At 49.4% G+C, this 15,943-nt stretch overlaps 1 protein-coding gene across 8 annotated transcripts in view; it reads right to left on the bottom strand.

Annotated features, from left to right (window-relative positions):
* CACNA1E (calcium voltage-gated channel subunit alpha1 E) overlaps positions 1-15,943 on the bottom strand; it is a 141,546-nt gene that overhangs the window by 42,750 nt on the left and 82,853 nt on the right. For 7 of the 8 annotated variants that reach the window (XM_030495458.1, XM_030495463.1, XM_030495460.1 and 4 more), the window contains 11 exons: positions 6,783-6,898; positions 6,105-6,158; positions 5,596-5,730; positions 5,084-5,293; positions 3,701-3,813; positions 3,347-3,459; positions 3,093-3,224; positions 2,685-2,757; positions 2,201-2,318; positions 1,808-1,875; positions 312-409 (listed from right to left, as the gene is read on the bottom strand). In XM_030495458.1, coding sequence (XP_030351318.1) covers positions 312-409; positions 1,808-1,875; positions 2,201-2,318; positions 2,685-2,757; positions 3,093-3,224; positions 3,347-3,459; positions 3,701-3,813; positions 5,084-5,293; positions 5,596-5,730; positions 6,105-6,158; positions 6,783-6,898 — 1,230 coding nt within the window. The remainder of the gene's footprint in view (positions 1-311; positions 410-1,807; positions 1,876-2,200; positions 2,319-2,684; positions 2,758-3,092; positions 3,225-3,346; positions 3,460-3,700; positions 3,814-5,083; positions 5,294-5,595; positions 5,731-6,104; positions 6,159-6,782; positions 6,899-15,943) is intronic. The other variant, XM_030495461.1, reaches the window with a different exon arrangement.

The raw sequence follows: 15,943 nt of genomic DNA, 5'->3' as shown, positions 1-15,943 counted from the left end.
GTACATTTGGGGCAGAAATCCTCTTTTAGCATATTTCTGCCATGCTCAAGCACTGAGGTGGGCAATTCCAGGTCCTACAGGGTGACCTGGACCCCACTCTGACACCTCTCCGAAGCTACTGCTGCTCACAGGGAGCATGCTCCTAGATCTTCATCCATCCTCAGGAAGACACCCTGTGCAGGGACCTCTTTTTCTTGTGGCAGCCCCCACATCCAGCCACGTCAGGCTCCACTTCAGCTCTCCACTGGGAAGAGAAGCCCAGCTGGGCGTGCGGGGTCACTGGAGTAAGCGGGGTTGGGGGTGTCACTCACTCGATAGCAGGCATGTTTGGGGCAGACATGGGGCTGACTTCTTTGGCTTTCTGAAGGGCGTGCTTCTGGTTAAATGCCTCCTCTTCCTCCTGCTCATCCTGCAGAGGAAAGAGGGGAGGTGTTTAGTTGGATGCTAGGGTTTCAAAGGAAGGTACAGCCATTGGAGGCAGCAAGGGATGCACAGGTCTACCTTAGATGCCACGGCCTGCAGGAGAAAGGGGACCTGTATCTCCAGAGACAGCCTTTAACTTGTGCTACAGGGGACACAATTTCCCGACTGCAACAGATCTTACTGAAGGTGTCAGTGCTACTTAAACAAGTGAACCCAGCCCACTCCAGACAAGAGCCGGGCTGTGCATACTAGAACAGCCCCAGACAGCATAGACCAGCTCAGCCCTCCCTTCTTCACAGCCACAGGGGTGAGATAGGCATCCCCCAATGGAGTGGGAAGCAAGGCATCCACAAATGACCCCAGCAGAGACTGTATTGCTTTAATTAATATGGTTGTGTCTCTGGAGCAAAAAAAGTCATTAGGAGTCATTAGCACACATTCAGCCTTTTCAAAAGCTCAGCATTCTCTTAATTGATGCTGCTGGTACAACATGGGGCTCCCCCACCCCTCTCAGCCCAGCGCAGCCAGCAGCCCCTGGAAGTGCCACCTGCACCTACCATGGGAGGACAGGGACCCACACACACCCCTCCAGCCAACAAGAACCATGCCCTGTTTTGTTTGCTGCTAATGGATCAGAGTTACACCGGCATGGAAACCTTTCAGTGAGCCTCAGAGACCTGAGCAATAGGCATGGGCTCTGCAAAAAAACAGGCACCACGGAATCACTGGTTCGCTCCAAAGAGCAGCAATGACCCTTGCAGCTCTCACCTACTCACCATTATACAGATGGTGCCCCAACACTTTAGCATTCCCAAAATATTTCCCAGCATGGTCTTAAAAGCAGCTAAGCCCAATAACCTTCTCAAGCATCATCCTAAACAGCATCCTAAATCATGTCCACTGCCCTGTGGGTAGACGGAGAATAAATACTGGCACTACTGGAAAGCCTTCCCACTCCACATCTCCAGAGCACTCTGGCAAATAACCATCCCTGCATCAGGTCCCATCAGATAGATGAGAGTTATTGTGGTCTGACCGGAGGCAAACGAAACTGGGAAGCTTAAAACGGAGAAATAGCTAAGCCACACTTGATGGGAAATGTGGGTGTTCCTGGAGAGATTAGAAGGTTTAAGCACTTTCCTAAATCAAAGTCTAAATGGCTTTGCCCAGTAATATGGGTTTGTGTTTCAGGGGAGCACCCTAAGTACCTTCCTGGAGAAAGAGCCTCCATTCCCAATTTGACCCGACCTCTTTTCAAGGTAGGCTGAGCTAAGGGACTTGGTGGCCCTGGCTCTAGAATAAGGACAGTCACAGGCACTGCTCCTGATGCCTTTCCTGCTTCACTTTCTGCACACGAGAAATAAAAGGATCAACAAGAACGTACCTTGGTGAGCTCCTGAGCATTGGCCAGGTTGTCCACCGCAATGGCCAAGAACACGTTCAGCAGAGTATCTGCGAGCAGCTAAGGATGCACAAGCCATGTGTTAAGGACGTGTGTGTCTGCAGCCACCAAATGAGGGTGGCCCTGATGGCTCCTCACCAGCTGGTGAGGAGCAGCCAAAAGGACAAACTCCTCACCCATCGCATATATATAGCCCTCAGTGCACCTCCAGACAGCCCCTTCTCTGCATTTGGGATATACAGGGCTGCTGCACATATGATATGTCTCCCTCAATTGGGAAAGGAGGAAGGAGCAGCAGGTGGGGAAGGGGGTGCCCCCAGAGAGGGTGATGAGACGGGGTTGTCTCCACTAAAAGCACAGCAGCCAGGTGGATACAGTTTCCAAACAAGGTGAGGACGATGAAATAGATGGACGACCACATGCCTGAGCGAACACCTCCCTGGGAGCGGATGCCATTGTACATCACCTCGTTCCAGTCCTCACCTGTCAGTATCTGCAGGAAAGCAAACCAGCAGCTGTCACCCACACCTTCCCGTCACCTGGACAGTCCCCTTGATCTATCCCACCAACATGCAGGAGCCAAGTACAAAGGCCCTGTGCAGTGGATAACCGAGTTCTGCAGCTGCAGCACTTGAGGAAGATGATGTTGGACACTGCTGAGGATTTAGGTCTCCTCAGAAGAGTTTCCATCTCTTTCCATCCATTTAGTTATACAGGAGGAGAGCGGGAGGAAGTGAGTTATATCCTAACAGCTGATGGAGGGGAACTTGTTTGGTTTAAAGAACCCCTTCCAACCAGGAGGGAGCAAACCAGTGGTCCCAAGTTCCTTTGGTGTGCGCCTTTGCAGCTCAGCTCCTACCTGGAAAACTGTCATGATGGCCGCAGGGAAAGTGTCGAAGTTGGCTGATGGTGTCCCATCGATGAAGTTAAACCTGGAAGTGAAATTGGGAAGACATAAACAGGTTGGAGTAACAAGGATATCAAACCTCTGAATGCTGTTCTGTCAGCTCTCTTGTGCTTAGGAGGACCTTTCCCCACTTTAAAGAAGGTCTCCTGGGCATTTGGTGCCAGAACCTGAAAGGTCTACTGGCCAGAAGGACCCACACAGCCCAAAGGCACCCATTGAGCAGGGGACCTTGTATGGGAGAAGTAGCACTGTTAGCAGCAGACTGAGAGGAAAGGCTACAATCTTCCTGGCATCTAAGAGGGTGTCGTTGCTTGGTTTAACACCAAACAATTCCTTTTCCCAAGATGTGAAATGACCTACCTGCCTCCAAACAGCTGCATTCCCAGCAAGGCAAAGACTACAATGAAGAGGAAGAGGAGGAAAAGGAGGCTGATAATAGACTTCATGGAGCTCATCAGTGAGACCACCAAATTCCTCAGGGATGCCCAATACCTAGAAAACAGATATTGCTGGAGCACTTGCAGTGATGCCAACAGGAGAGCAGGAGCAACTGGATCTGGGCTGCAGCCACAGTCTGAGATGAAGGATGACAGGCATAGACAGTCAGTACATACTTGGTTATTTTAAATATTCGCAGGAGACGAAGGGCTCGCAAGACACTGATCCCAAAAGAGGTTCCTGGTCTGAAGATAGCCCAAACCACTTCGAAGATGCTTCCCACTGTGACCTAAAATCCAGACATGAGTCAAAGACAGGCTCAGGACAGGCTGTTGCAGGAAATCTTCACATGCCTGAAGATGAGGCACCCACTACCCTGCCCAACAGCTGGCACAGGCATGCTGTCCTGGTAAAAAGGGCTCCCTGCCCACTGCAAGGGCCACCCCATTCTTCTCCCCCTTAGTGCTTTGCACTGCAGATGCCTTCCAAACATCTCCCCACACACCCACAGCATCTCTGGGGACACCTACCCCACAGTCAAAGCAATTGAAGGAAGAATGGAAGTAAAGGCGTGGCCCCATCCCATACATCTTTAATGACATCTCCAGGAGGAAGAGACCAAGAAACAGGAACTCTGCATAGTCTGAAAGAGAAAACCCAAACACGCTACCCCTGGGGCACGGAGCTGCGTGGAGCATCCTGCACACATCCACCAGTGGCCCATATAGTACACCACAGAGATGGGACAAATCAAGGACCATGCTCTTCCCCAAGCTCTAAGGGTCTGGGATGAGGCAAGCTTGTCTGTGAGGAGCTAAACTGTATATAACAGAGCATCAGCCCCACAAGTTAATCATTCAGGGTAGATGCACTAGTGTACAAGGGGTAGGAGAAGAACAGAGATAGCCAGCATGGAGCAGAGCAGCTCTTTAGCATTATAGACAGTGGTTGTGGCATCTGCAAAGATATTAACCACATGACATTGTAGGGGAATATTAGCAACCTGATTTAAATCATTGCACAACTGGAACACGGCCAGGGAAACTGAGCCAAACAGCCAAGAGCCAGTGAAAAGCTTCTCCAGCTATTTCATGAATGTTACCAGGCAAGAGTCTGGCTCTCCACCTTGTCCAAAAGATGCTTCTCACCATGACCAGCTGCCATACCACACTGTGGCGTGCTGGGATCCCGGCAGGCTTGAGCATGCTAATGCAGATCTGGGCAGGCCCACTGCTTGACAGGGACAATTTCAAGGTGAGTAAGAATAATATGGCTGAGAAAGCAGCATTGTCCCTACTGCAGCAGCTCAGGGGTAACACATGGCTGCTGTGGGGTTGACCACACCGCACTGCAGTTAGCACCACGCTAGAATAGACATGGGTGTACGGCCTCCGAGACCTGACCTTGTACCATAGCCCACAGCGGGCTGGGGGATGCTCCAGTAACTGCTTTCAAGCTTGGGATCTCCATGCCATGCTTGCACCAATCTTTAACCAGGGGTTCTCCCACAACCAGTCCCATCCCTGCAGATTTACACCTTTTCAGCAGTTGCTTGTGGGCATTCATAGATGTATTTCCAGCAAGCTTTCCATCACCACTGTTCACAATTTTAGGATAAACCCAACTCAGGTCTGTTTCTCTCTCTTGACAAACACACCAGACCTGAAGAGCATACGCTCAGTACAACTCCTTCATGTTTGTTCACAGGGCTGAGACAACAATCAGCGGCCACGAAGCCAAGGGCAAAGCTGAATTAAATCACTGTATGTGGTCCTTTGTTATCAACAGTGAACAAATGTAGTTCGGGTTATTCCCCACCCAGCTCGACACCAGCATGTCTCTGGTGGGATTCATCCCCACATGCCCTGGTGCAAGAAGCGGCTCTCACACGTACACAAAGCCCAGGGACTCACAGAGGAAGTGGGTGAGCCAGGCTGGCTGGTTGTGATGGACGATGGCCACGCAGGCAGTGTTGAGAGCCACCAGGCTCAAGACGATCCAGTAGAAGACCTGGGATTTCACCATGTGGCGAACAGAGATGCGCAGGAGTCGCTCCTTGTGCCGTAAGTAGGAGGCACCGTCCACTCTGGCGCCTTTGAGGCCAGAATGACTCAAGGGGTTACCTAAGGGAAAAGAGTGGGGACAAGGAGTTGGGTGCCCCAGTCAAGGTGAGGGGAGGAGTTCAGTGCCTCAGCCTTCCCTGCAACATGAGACAGGACAGATGGCTCACAGACACTGCTTTTATGGGACACACATTATCCAGGCAGTTTTTATGTGGCACAGGGGGCAGCAGGTGGTTTGCTCCCTTTGCTGCCAAACTAGCAGAGGTGGCTGATCTATGATAGTCTCCACATGATGGGTATGATTCTGGCAACTCACTAAGCTGGCAGAAGTTTTGGGGAAGCAAGCTGCAAACTTTACTGACCCAAGGTTGGATGAAGAGGTCTTCTTTGTGCCAGTCTCCGCTCGCCTACAGAGGAGATATCAACACAGTGTTCATCACTCGAGTCACGGTTCATGGCATCTGTCCGGTTCCTTTTGATGGTCGCTCGCCTGAGCACTAGGAAGGGAAGAGGAATGGGTGCTAGAGCCATAGTGGCCCAACTATGTGGCCACCTACTCTGTTGGTAGCCAACTCATTGGATCAGGACATGGTGATTAGTACTTAGCTATCTCAGGTCTGGTAGTAAGGCAGAGATACTCAGGTGACCCTAGTCCAGAGCTCTCTCTTTCATGGAACCAGACACCTCCTGGCCTCGACATTGTCTCAGGGGTTATGCCATCGATTCACCCCCCCACACTCCTCTCCTGGGCTGAAGATCCCACTGGGGTATCCCCAGACCTCCCATCACAGCTGAAGGGTTTCAACCTCCAGCTACAGGCAGGTAGAAGGAAGGGTAGTGAGATTTTTAGGAAGAGCATTGCTTGTCTTACCTTCCAAGGCTGAGGTCCCAGAATTTTTGTTTTCTTCAGCCAGCATGACTTCCTCTATGCAAAACACACAGTTCAGCATCAGGAGACAAGATACCATCAGCTGAACACATCAGACTTACTGCCTTACTTACACGGGCTGTCATGCCTGGATGGGTTGTCAGCAGGAAGTCTGGAAAGCTCCACCACCCCCAGCCCTTGCCCAGGTCCAGGAACCCTGAAGCGGGCCCTGGTGAGTGCATCCCCTCCAGACTGCTCCCAGAGCAGGTATAGCTGGAAAACCACAGTCACTCTTCACTGCTCTACTTTCCCACTGCCCACCACTGCAGGGAACTCCAGCAAATATCAAGTGAAAAGAAACCATCGCAGAGCAAAGCTCACAGCCATGACGCTCACAGCCTCCCCTGGAGATGTATACATCTCATGTTCAAAATACAAGTTTCATGCCACAAAACATGAGGTTTCATGTTGGTGATGTCCTTGCTTGCAGCCTGGCTGGACCTTCACACCATCTGGGACTGCGCTCACCCATGAAGACAATGTCAACATGTGAGCACCTGTGCAAGCCTGGGGTTGCACTGGATGATGTTCGGGGATCCCTTCCCACCCCCACCACCCATAACCAGCAGCATGTGGTGCCCACCATACCGCAGGGACCTCCCCTGGCCCAGCAGCCTTTACCCGCTTTATCTATCCAGGCCCGGTAGCCATTGAGTTCCCGCTCAATCTGCTGCTGGCGCCGTAGCTTCATGAAGGCTCGGCGGTTCTCCACTCTTTCACGCTCTTTGGCAAACTCCCTGGGAAAGGGCAGAAGGAGGTGGTGAGAGGAGTTGGGGCTGGGGATATGTACAGCCATCCCCAGCCAAAGCATGGCCAGGGGATGGGTGAACGACCAGAGAGGTGGAGAGGCTTCTTTGCAGGAGGAAAGGCGTGGATGCCTGTGAGCAAACCCCCTGCTTTGGTCACAGCCCTGCATGCCCCAGCTGGGAGCCACTGCTGTTCAGGGAGAGTGCTCCCAGTGCCACCTGCCTCCAGAACCAACTCAGCTTGTGCATGTCCCCCTTCAGGAATAAAAACCAGGCACTGTGGATAGGCAGCAAAGGGGTGGAAGAGGGCAGGTCCTATCCGCCACCTTTACCTCCTCCTCTGAATCCTTTTTCTTTCCAGCTTCTCCCTGAAGTACTTTCCCAAGACTTGAGACATCCCTGTTGTCCTTCTCTGGACTTCAGTGTCTCACACGAACTGTCCAGATGTAATGACCAGTCCAGAGAAGGACACAGCTCTGCAGTAGGCAGGAGTGCAGGCAGCACTGCAAGGGCTCTGTGCAGGCAAGGGCATATCAAACGCTGATCAACACTGGCCAGAGCTAGTGCTGCGCCCTCTGCTCATGCAGCCTCTAACACATGTGGTGCACAGATGTGCTAGCATCCAGGTGCTCACATGTACCCCTAAGCGCACACACATAAACAGTATCTAAGACATATGATTTCACCTGTAGCTCAGTCCAGAGCTGTGCAAAGACACCCTATATGTAGCTAGGGCTATATACATCTTCTCACATGTAGTTAAAACACAAGACCACGCTGGTAAGCATGGTCCACTTTCTGTTTTACACACACCTGTGGCCATATGTAGAAGACCCTGGCAGATTTTTCATCCACCCTGTATGAAGCAGCAAACAGAGCCCTAAGCATGCATGCAAAGGCCATCACACACAGAGAAACTGAAATACAGAGCAGGAAACACAGGAGTGGCAATGTAGGCAACCTCCCACCCACACCATGGGTGTAAGGTGGGTCATATGTAAGACGACACAACTGAACCTGCTTCTAGGAGGTCCCACAGCCACGCTTGCACACACCGTGTACCCTGGGCATCTTGACTTGCAAGTTGCACCTGTATTGATGATCACATTTGCACACAGAAAGTATCTCTCACACCAGGCATCCCCCCAGCACACCCTTCCTTGCAACAACACCAGGGGATGCAATATGCTGGCTGCAGCTCCCACTTCCATCTCAAGCCCCAGCAGCTACAGAAGCTCCAGGAGCACAGAGGAACACAGCCTGTGCCCTCAGCCCCCTCCCGGTTCCAGGGTGCTCAGAGGGAAGAGTGATTGCAGAGAACAAATGGCACCATTCTCTTTGCAAGACAAATGTCTCTCTCCCTGGAGACTAGCAGCAATCTCCAGCCTAAAAAAAAAAAAAAAAAAAAAAGAAATATTCAAAAGAACTGAAAAAATTGGTCTGTCTGCTGCAGAGGGAGTTCAAGTGCATTACCCCAGCTGAGCTATTACACCCTTAATGCTGTGTGGGCTTCTGCATGTGTGTGTATGTGTGTTTGTGTGAAAAGCCCTGAATGTTCCCTGCATCTCTTGTTTAAGATCCCCAGACAATTCAAGCATTTTTAATTCCACCCCAGGAAGGTGAAGTTTCCTGCCGCTCTGGCATTAAGCATCAAATGACTCTCCCCCTCCATTGCTGCCTTTCAGACTGAAATGAGACTTTCTTCCTAGGGCAGGGAAGGGGGAGAGAACAAAAGACAAGGAAGAGAAAAGCAGCCTAAGTGGAGGGAAGGAGGGCGGGAGGAGATGTGGGAGAAGGAAGGACCTCCCACAGCCAACAGTGAAACGCACTCTCAGTTTTGGATATGCCATGCAAAAAAACGACCTTCCATTAGCTGGAGGAAAGACAGGACCATTTTGGCTGTGCCATCACTGCTCACCAGCCTTTGTTTACAAATCTGGAATGTCAAGAAATGAGAAGATGCCATTTGCAGCCAGAGTTAGTGGGGAAGTTGCCCCTCTCCCTCTGGTTTGGTCCACTGGTGCTCCCATATGCTGAACCTCTGCCCCACAGGCCATAACCCCCTGCCACCCAGCACCTTGGCAGAACTTTTGCCAGCCAGGCCCTGCAGATACAGAATCATAGAATCATAGAATAGTAAGGGTTGGAAAGGACCTTAAGATCATCTAGTTCCAACCCCCCTGCCATGGGCAGGGACACCTTGCACTAAACCATGTGGTCCAAGGCTCTGTCCAACCTGGCCTTGAACATCACCAGGGATGGAGCATCCACAACCTCCCTGGGCAACCCATTCCAGTGCTTCACCACCCTCACTGTAAAGAACTTCTTCCTTATATCTAATCTAAACTTCCCCTGTCTAAGCTTGAACCCATTACCCCTTGTCCTACCACTACAGTCCCTAAGGAAGAGTCCTTCCCCAGCATCCTTATAGACCCCCTTCAGATACTGGAAGGCTGCTATGAGGTCACCACGCAGCCTTCTCTTCTCCAGGCTGAACAGCCCCAACTCTCTCAGCCTGTCTTCGTACGGCATATTTGGCAACTGGAAGCACCTGGAAAGCTTCCCCTGATTTACACCAGCTGAGAATCTGACCCCTCTCTGCCACCTCTTGCTTGCCCATTCTTCTGTCTTCCAGCTCCTCCTCTGCCAAGGCTAGTGTCTCCTTTTCCTGCATGGTAAGAGAAGCCATCAACATGCATCCACAATAAAACCCAGCCAGAAGGATCAGCTGAGCCTCAAATCACTTCTTCCCAGAGGATGGTGCAGAGCATCTTTTCCAGCACTCCACTCATCAAACATTTTCCCCTACCCAACCATTTGCTCATGGGGCCCTAATTTGTAAGAAGCTGGTGCCACACACATCCAGGGACAAGGTCTGTGCAGCTGTGGCAGCGTCTCTGAGGGAGACACTTCCCACATGCTTGATCCCTAATGGAGCTTAATTGCTTTTGTCCATTAGAAAGAAGAAGGGGTGGCAGAGAGGGGAGGGGAGGGGGGGAAAGTTAATCTCAACTTAATGAATTATTACATTTCAGAGAGACACGTTACCAAGCAGGGCAGCAGCGGGGGCTGGTGACATCTGAGAGTGGGTAGGCGATGCTGACAGATCAAGGATTGCTCAGAGCCAATTTGCAGCAGCGGGTAGAGATAATACTGTATGTGAGCGAGAACAGGGCCAGCAATGGTGACTGACAGCTGCTTGGGAAGGCTCCAAGTCACAGGCAGGGCAGCATCACATCACTGAGAGAGTCAGGTGCCTGCCTCCCATTGAAGGGCTCTGTTGCCCAGTGTGTTTGCACTGCATCACCAGGGATGGCCCTGTTTTTCCCTGCAAAGAGCCCAGGGCTGTGCTGCCCCATTAGGGGATAGCTGCAAGGAGGGATAGCACTGTCTCTACTGCAACAGCTCTGCTTGTCCACCTGGGTCTCCTGGCCCCAAATCCTGATGCTTCCAGCTTGAAAACATCCACCCATGGCAGCTAAGCAACAATTGTGCCGACCCTGTGTCATTTCAGTCCTTCTCTATCCGGCCTCATAAAGCCAAAGGCATGCAGTGTGTGATGGAGGCAAGCACTGAAGGTCGCGGTGGGAGCTGGGGAGCAGCATGCCATCTGTCCTCCTGCACGCAAGGGCACCATCCATCCACATGCTGCGCCCAGCCTGCCAGGGCAATTGAAGCACAGATGGTTCACTCCTCCTCTGCCTCTACAGCCTTGGCATTCCCCTCACATGGCCTGAGAGTGTCTCTGCTCCCAGCAAGAGACCTTGGGGGATACCACACCTTCCTCCCCAGGACCCCACACCCTCGCTCACACCAGGGCAGTGATCCTTTCACTACACTGTTGCAACTCTGAAGAACTGGAGAGCCTAGGTCTGGTTTTAGTGGGAGAAGAACCCATGTGGAAGCATTCAGCTTGAAAACAGCTCCCCCTTTTTTGAGGACCAAATCCAAACCAAAACACCCAGCTACAAGAAAACCAACAACCAAAAAACAGTTACGAAAAAAAAAAATTATATATATAAATCACAGGTACTGCAAACCACTCTTCTCCTTTTTGGAGTGTCTTTGAGCCCAGAGCAGATATATAGGACTGGTCACAACAATATTGTGGCTTCAGTGCTTTGAAATAACAAGCCAACCAACTTCAAACCTATCAATTTGTCACCTTTTACCATCATTAAAGATGCCTCCAACAAACCAGTGATCAAGCGGGTCTTAAAACAACACAAGGCAGCAGAAAGGATGGTGTAGGAAAAGGATGCTGAGGATGAGGCAGAAGTACCATGCTGTTGTGAAAACACACGTGTAATGGAATGTATAACAAGGAACACCATCTGAAGACATCAGGTAATACTGCTGCTCTCTTTGGCACTCACAAGGTCTCAGCTCATGGCTCTGCTTCAGGTTTGAGCATCACAATTGGAGGAAAAAACACCGTCGACTCCAGGAGGATGTCAGAGAAGGTTATGGGACAGAATTGACAACAGACGGTTTGGAAAACACAGATGAGACAGGTGCAAACCAGGGGGATCAGATGGTATTTACCCAAGAGGTGTAAAGGAGCTAAAGTAAGAGTGTTGAACTAACTGTGCAGTCTGTAACCTGGTGTTTCAACTTAAACAGACGATGGCAAGCAAGCAGAGCAGAACTGGCACTGCAGACCAGGATTATTGTACTGAACCAATAGCAAAGGCTAGAGCAGGGTGTCTGAAAGGTACAAAAATCTCTGCAGAGGGAAGATGTGCTTCTTAGGTCTGCTTTCAAGGAGGCAACAAGTTTTTGGGTATGGGTAAATACTTGATTTAAGTTCACTTGAATTGCCAGAAGAAGTCAGAGAAGATTCAAGGTCAGGATGGATAGGGCTCTGAGCAACCTCATCTAACTGAAGATGTCCCTGCTCATGGCAGAGGGGTTGGAGCAGGTGACCTTTAAAGGTCCCTTCCAAGCCATTCTATGATTTTATGATTCCTTAATGAAGCTGGATTGTCTCGAGAAAGTCTTCTCATGAAGCACTAACTGGTGAAAAGAAAGAATACAAGAAAAGGAAAACACAAACATCCTATTTCCTGTATTCCCTTTTAGCAGCAGCTTTGATCATCCCGGGTGTACTTTGGCAAAAGTTACATGCTTGCCACGTTGTGACAAAGCTGCAGCAAGAAGCAGAGCATACAGCTGATGATGTTGAAGAGAGCACATTTATAGAGCAGTGGCAGACACACAAGTTGGGGAATGAAAAGCTGACGAGCGGTTGGTGACATTAAATTGTAAACCAGGAAGGAGCTGGGAAGTATCAGCCCATTACATCACTGTCCCAGGGGCAAATGCTGATGGTTACCTTCTACCTTAGAGAAAGCTTGTGACTGTCTACCTGGATTTTTCCAAGGCTTTTAATATGGTTTCCCACAGCCTCCTCCTTGAGGAACTGACACATTATAGTCTATACGGTGGATGGGGAACTGGCTGACCAGCCACACCCAGCAGGTGGTGATGAATAGCTCTTTTTCAGACTGGTGATCTGTTGCAAGTGGGGTCTCCCAGGGATCGACAGTAAGCCCAACACTGTTTAATATCTTCATAAGTGATCTGGATGATGGGATCAAGTGTACCCTGATGAAATTTGTTCATGATAGCAAACTGAGTGGGGCAGTGGACACTTCGGAAGGGAGAGCCACCCTGCAGGATGACCTGGATAGGCTAGAAGAGTGGGCTAACAAGAATCTTACAAAGTTACAAGGACAAGTGTAAGGTCTTGCACCTGGGAAAACATAATCCAAGGGTGCAGCACAGGCTGGGATCTACCTGGCTGGGGAGCAGCTCTGCATAAAGGGACCTGGGGGTCCTGGTGTACAGCAAGCTCAATATGAGTGAACAGTGTGCTGCTACGGCAAAGAAAGCCAATAGAGTTTGCACCAACAAAGGCATCACCAGCAGAGATAAAGAAGTCATAATCGCACTCTACTCAGTGCTTGTCAGGTCATATCTAGAATACTGTGTTCAGTTTTGGTCCCTGCTATACAAAAAAGATGTGGACAGGCTGGAGAGGGTCCAGAGAAGTGCCACAAAGATGATCAAAGAACTGTATGACGAAAGGCTAAGAGAACTGTATGTCCTGGTTTCAGCTGGGATAGAGTTAATTTTCCTCCTAGTAGCTGGTACAGTGCTTTGTTTTGGCTTTAGTCTGAGAACAATGTTGATATGATAACACACCGATGTTCTAGTTGTTGCTAAGTAGTGCTTACCCTGATCAAGGACTTTTCAGTCTCTCATGCTCTGCCAGTGAGGAGGGGCACAGGAAGTCAGGAAGAAGCAGAGACAGGACACCTGACCCAAACTAGCCAAAGGGGTATTCCATACCACGGCACACCATGCCCAGTATAGAAACTGGGGGGGAGTTGTCTGGGAGCCATCGATCACTGCTCAGGTCAGGATGGGCTTTGGTGAGCAGGTGGTGAGCAACTGTACTGTGCGTCACTTGTGTTTATTGGGTTTTATTCTCTCTCTCTTTTTATTTCCTATGATTATGATTATTATTATTATTATTTATTTCAATTATTAAACTGTTCTTATCTCAACCCATTGGGTTTACCTTTTTCTGATTCTCGTCACCATCCCACCAAGGCAGAGGGAGTGAGTGGCTGCGTGGTACCTGGTTGCCAGCTGAGGTTAAACCACGACGCTGAGTTTGTTCAGCATTGAGAAAAGGCAGCTTAGGGTAGACCTTATCACCGTGTTCCAGTATTTAAAGGGTAGATACAAAGAACACAGAGACTCCCTTTTTACAAGGAGTCACATGGAAAAGACAAGGAGTAATGAGAGATTCCAACTGGACACAAGGAAAATTTTTCACAATAAGAACAATCAGCCATTGGAATAATCTCCCCAGGGAGGTGGTGGATTCCCGAACACTGGGCAGTTTTAAGATTTAGCTGGACAGCATGCTGAGCCATCTTGTCTAGGTCATGCTTTTGCAAAGAAAAGTTGCACCAAATGAAACTTATGTCCCTTCAAATTTAGTATTCTACAATTCTAAGACTGATTTAAATCAGATTTTATTATAAGTACTTGCTGATGTCTGTCACTTCCACCAGGTCCTAAAGGGGCTTGTATTAGACAGGTTTGCTACTTAGCAGCACGAAAAATTCAGAAAGACCTCATCATGCTGGTTTGCGTTAACACCCCACACTAAGAGGAGAAGTGAACAAAAATAGAGGCAAAAAGGACAGGCAATGACAACATGAAGACACAGGGAGAAGGCAGCCCAAATCAGAAACTGTCTCCACGAGTGGGGAGAGGACAGAACATCTCAAGATGAGGAGCTACCAGAAGAAATGTCAAGACTCCCAGCACTAAAGAGCTCTTTTTATAAACTGGCCCCTCAAAAATATATGGGCCGTTGTGGCTCCACACAGGGCCCAAAGCAGCAGGGACATGGTCACTACTGGCTACCTGTGTTATAGGATCTCTCGGGTCCAGGCTTTGGGCAGCCCTGAACATGAAGTTCAAGAATTCAATTAATTGCTATTTGATGGAGAGCCAAAGCAGCAACGGAGACACTGAAATTACTCAAAGCAGTGAGAAACACAAGAGAACTCATACTTTGCATCTGCTGATGGGGAACCCTGTCCACTGAACAGCAAGGACTTTAAATACCTCCCCTCTTCAGTAATTCCTGTTTCTTAGCTTCAGTCAACAGGCTCTCATTCATCCAAGAGCAGGTTCACCCGTTGCTTGGGAACCCAGTTGGGCATCAGCTGTACCTTGATGCAAAGTCTGCCCCTCACCAATGAATCCGAGCAGAGATGCAAGTGTCCAGTCCAGCCTCTCCATTTCAGGGTGGGATCAGCCCCTCTCCACATACTTCATGCATGCATCCAAGAAGTACTCCATGATCAAAGTGAGAAAAGAACTCATGGTTGCTTGCTTTGTGTTCAGCTCAACCTTGCTATGGCCTTAAAAAAAAAAAAAAGACAGCTTTTCCACAACACTTGTGGAACTCTTGGTGCAGAGCAGCCAAGAGTTTGGAGAGCTTATTGTTTCGAGGTAGAGAAAAAAAAAAAATGACAAAGACAACAAATATCAGCAGGAGAAGGAAGCCACCAACATTGCAGTTGTAGAGTCTCGGTTTCAACATTTTTCCAAGGGTAACAATACCGAGGTTCGCATCTCTGCCCCCATTGCTCAAAGAAGTCTGTTGTTTGCAATGTTGCACCAAATGCAGCAATAACATGGTCAAGCTATCTGCAAGAAAGCTACAGAAAGGTGGCAGAGGGTCTGGTAGCCCCAGCAGTAAGAAGCAGAGATGGAAGCTCTGGATTTTATTTTGCTCTTATCAGACAGGGCTGGTATGAGCAGCAGAGCTTCACTGCTTGAAGAGCCCCGGGCTTTGTTCGCAATCACTCCCACTGGCTCATGTAGCACTGGAAAAATGTCACTTGTCCCCTTCCCTCCTATGCTCCAGTTTCTATCCTCCGTAAGCAGAGAACAGTTTTATAGTCCCCCTTTGCAAGTGACAGTGATCTGCAGATGAAAGGTGCATGGCCAGTACTGCAAGTGAGTTACAGCATGGAAAAAAAATCACCAATTTCCAACATTTCATCACATTAACTTCCCAGGAACTTCCAAGCACTCTAATTGACGCCTTCAACAGACAAATACAATGAATTCAGAACCAACCATCAAATGTGAAACCCACGATGCAACTGCCAGATATGTCACTTCACCACTGCAAAACAAACAAACAGTACAAAGAACTGATAACACTATGTGATTCATTTGGGGCATCCTGTCTACTTCACCCAACAGGAGTGCCCATTACCCCTTGTAAGGATGAAGCTGGTCATGGAGGAACTGGGCATCTCCAAACCCATCTGCCAAGTCAAAGAGCTGCAACCATGGCCACACAATTGCTGTCAGGGACCAGGAGAACAGAAATTATGAGACAATATGAAACAAACAACTCCGAAAGCAATCTGTAAGCAAGGACTATCTGTCAAGTGCTCTGTTGAGAGGATCAAAATCAAGCCTTTTCACCCACAG

The sequence above is a fragment of the Strigops habroptila genome, chromosome 8, assembly GCF_004027225.2.
Source record: "Strigops habroptila isolate Jane chromosome 8, bStrHab1.2.pri, whole genome shotgun sequence".
Classification (NCBI taxonomy): Eukaryota; Metazoa; Chordata; class Aves; order Psittaciformes; family Psittacidae; genus Strigops; species Strigops habroptila.
Note: the sequence above shows the minus strand (reverse complement) of the source record. Positions and strands in the feature narration are given on the sequence as shown.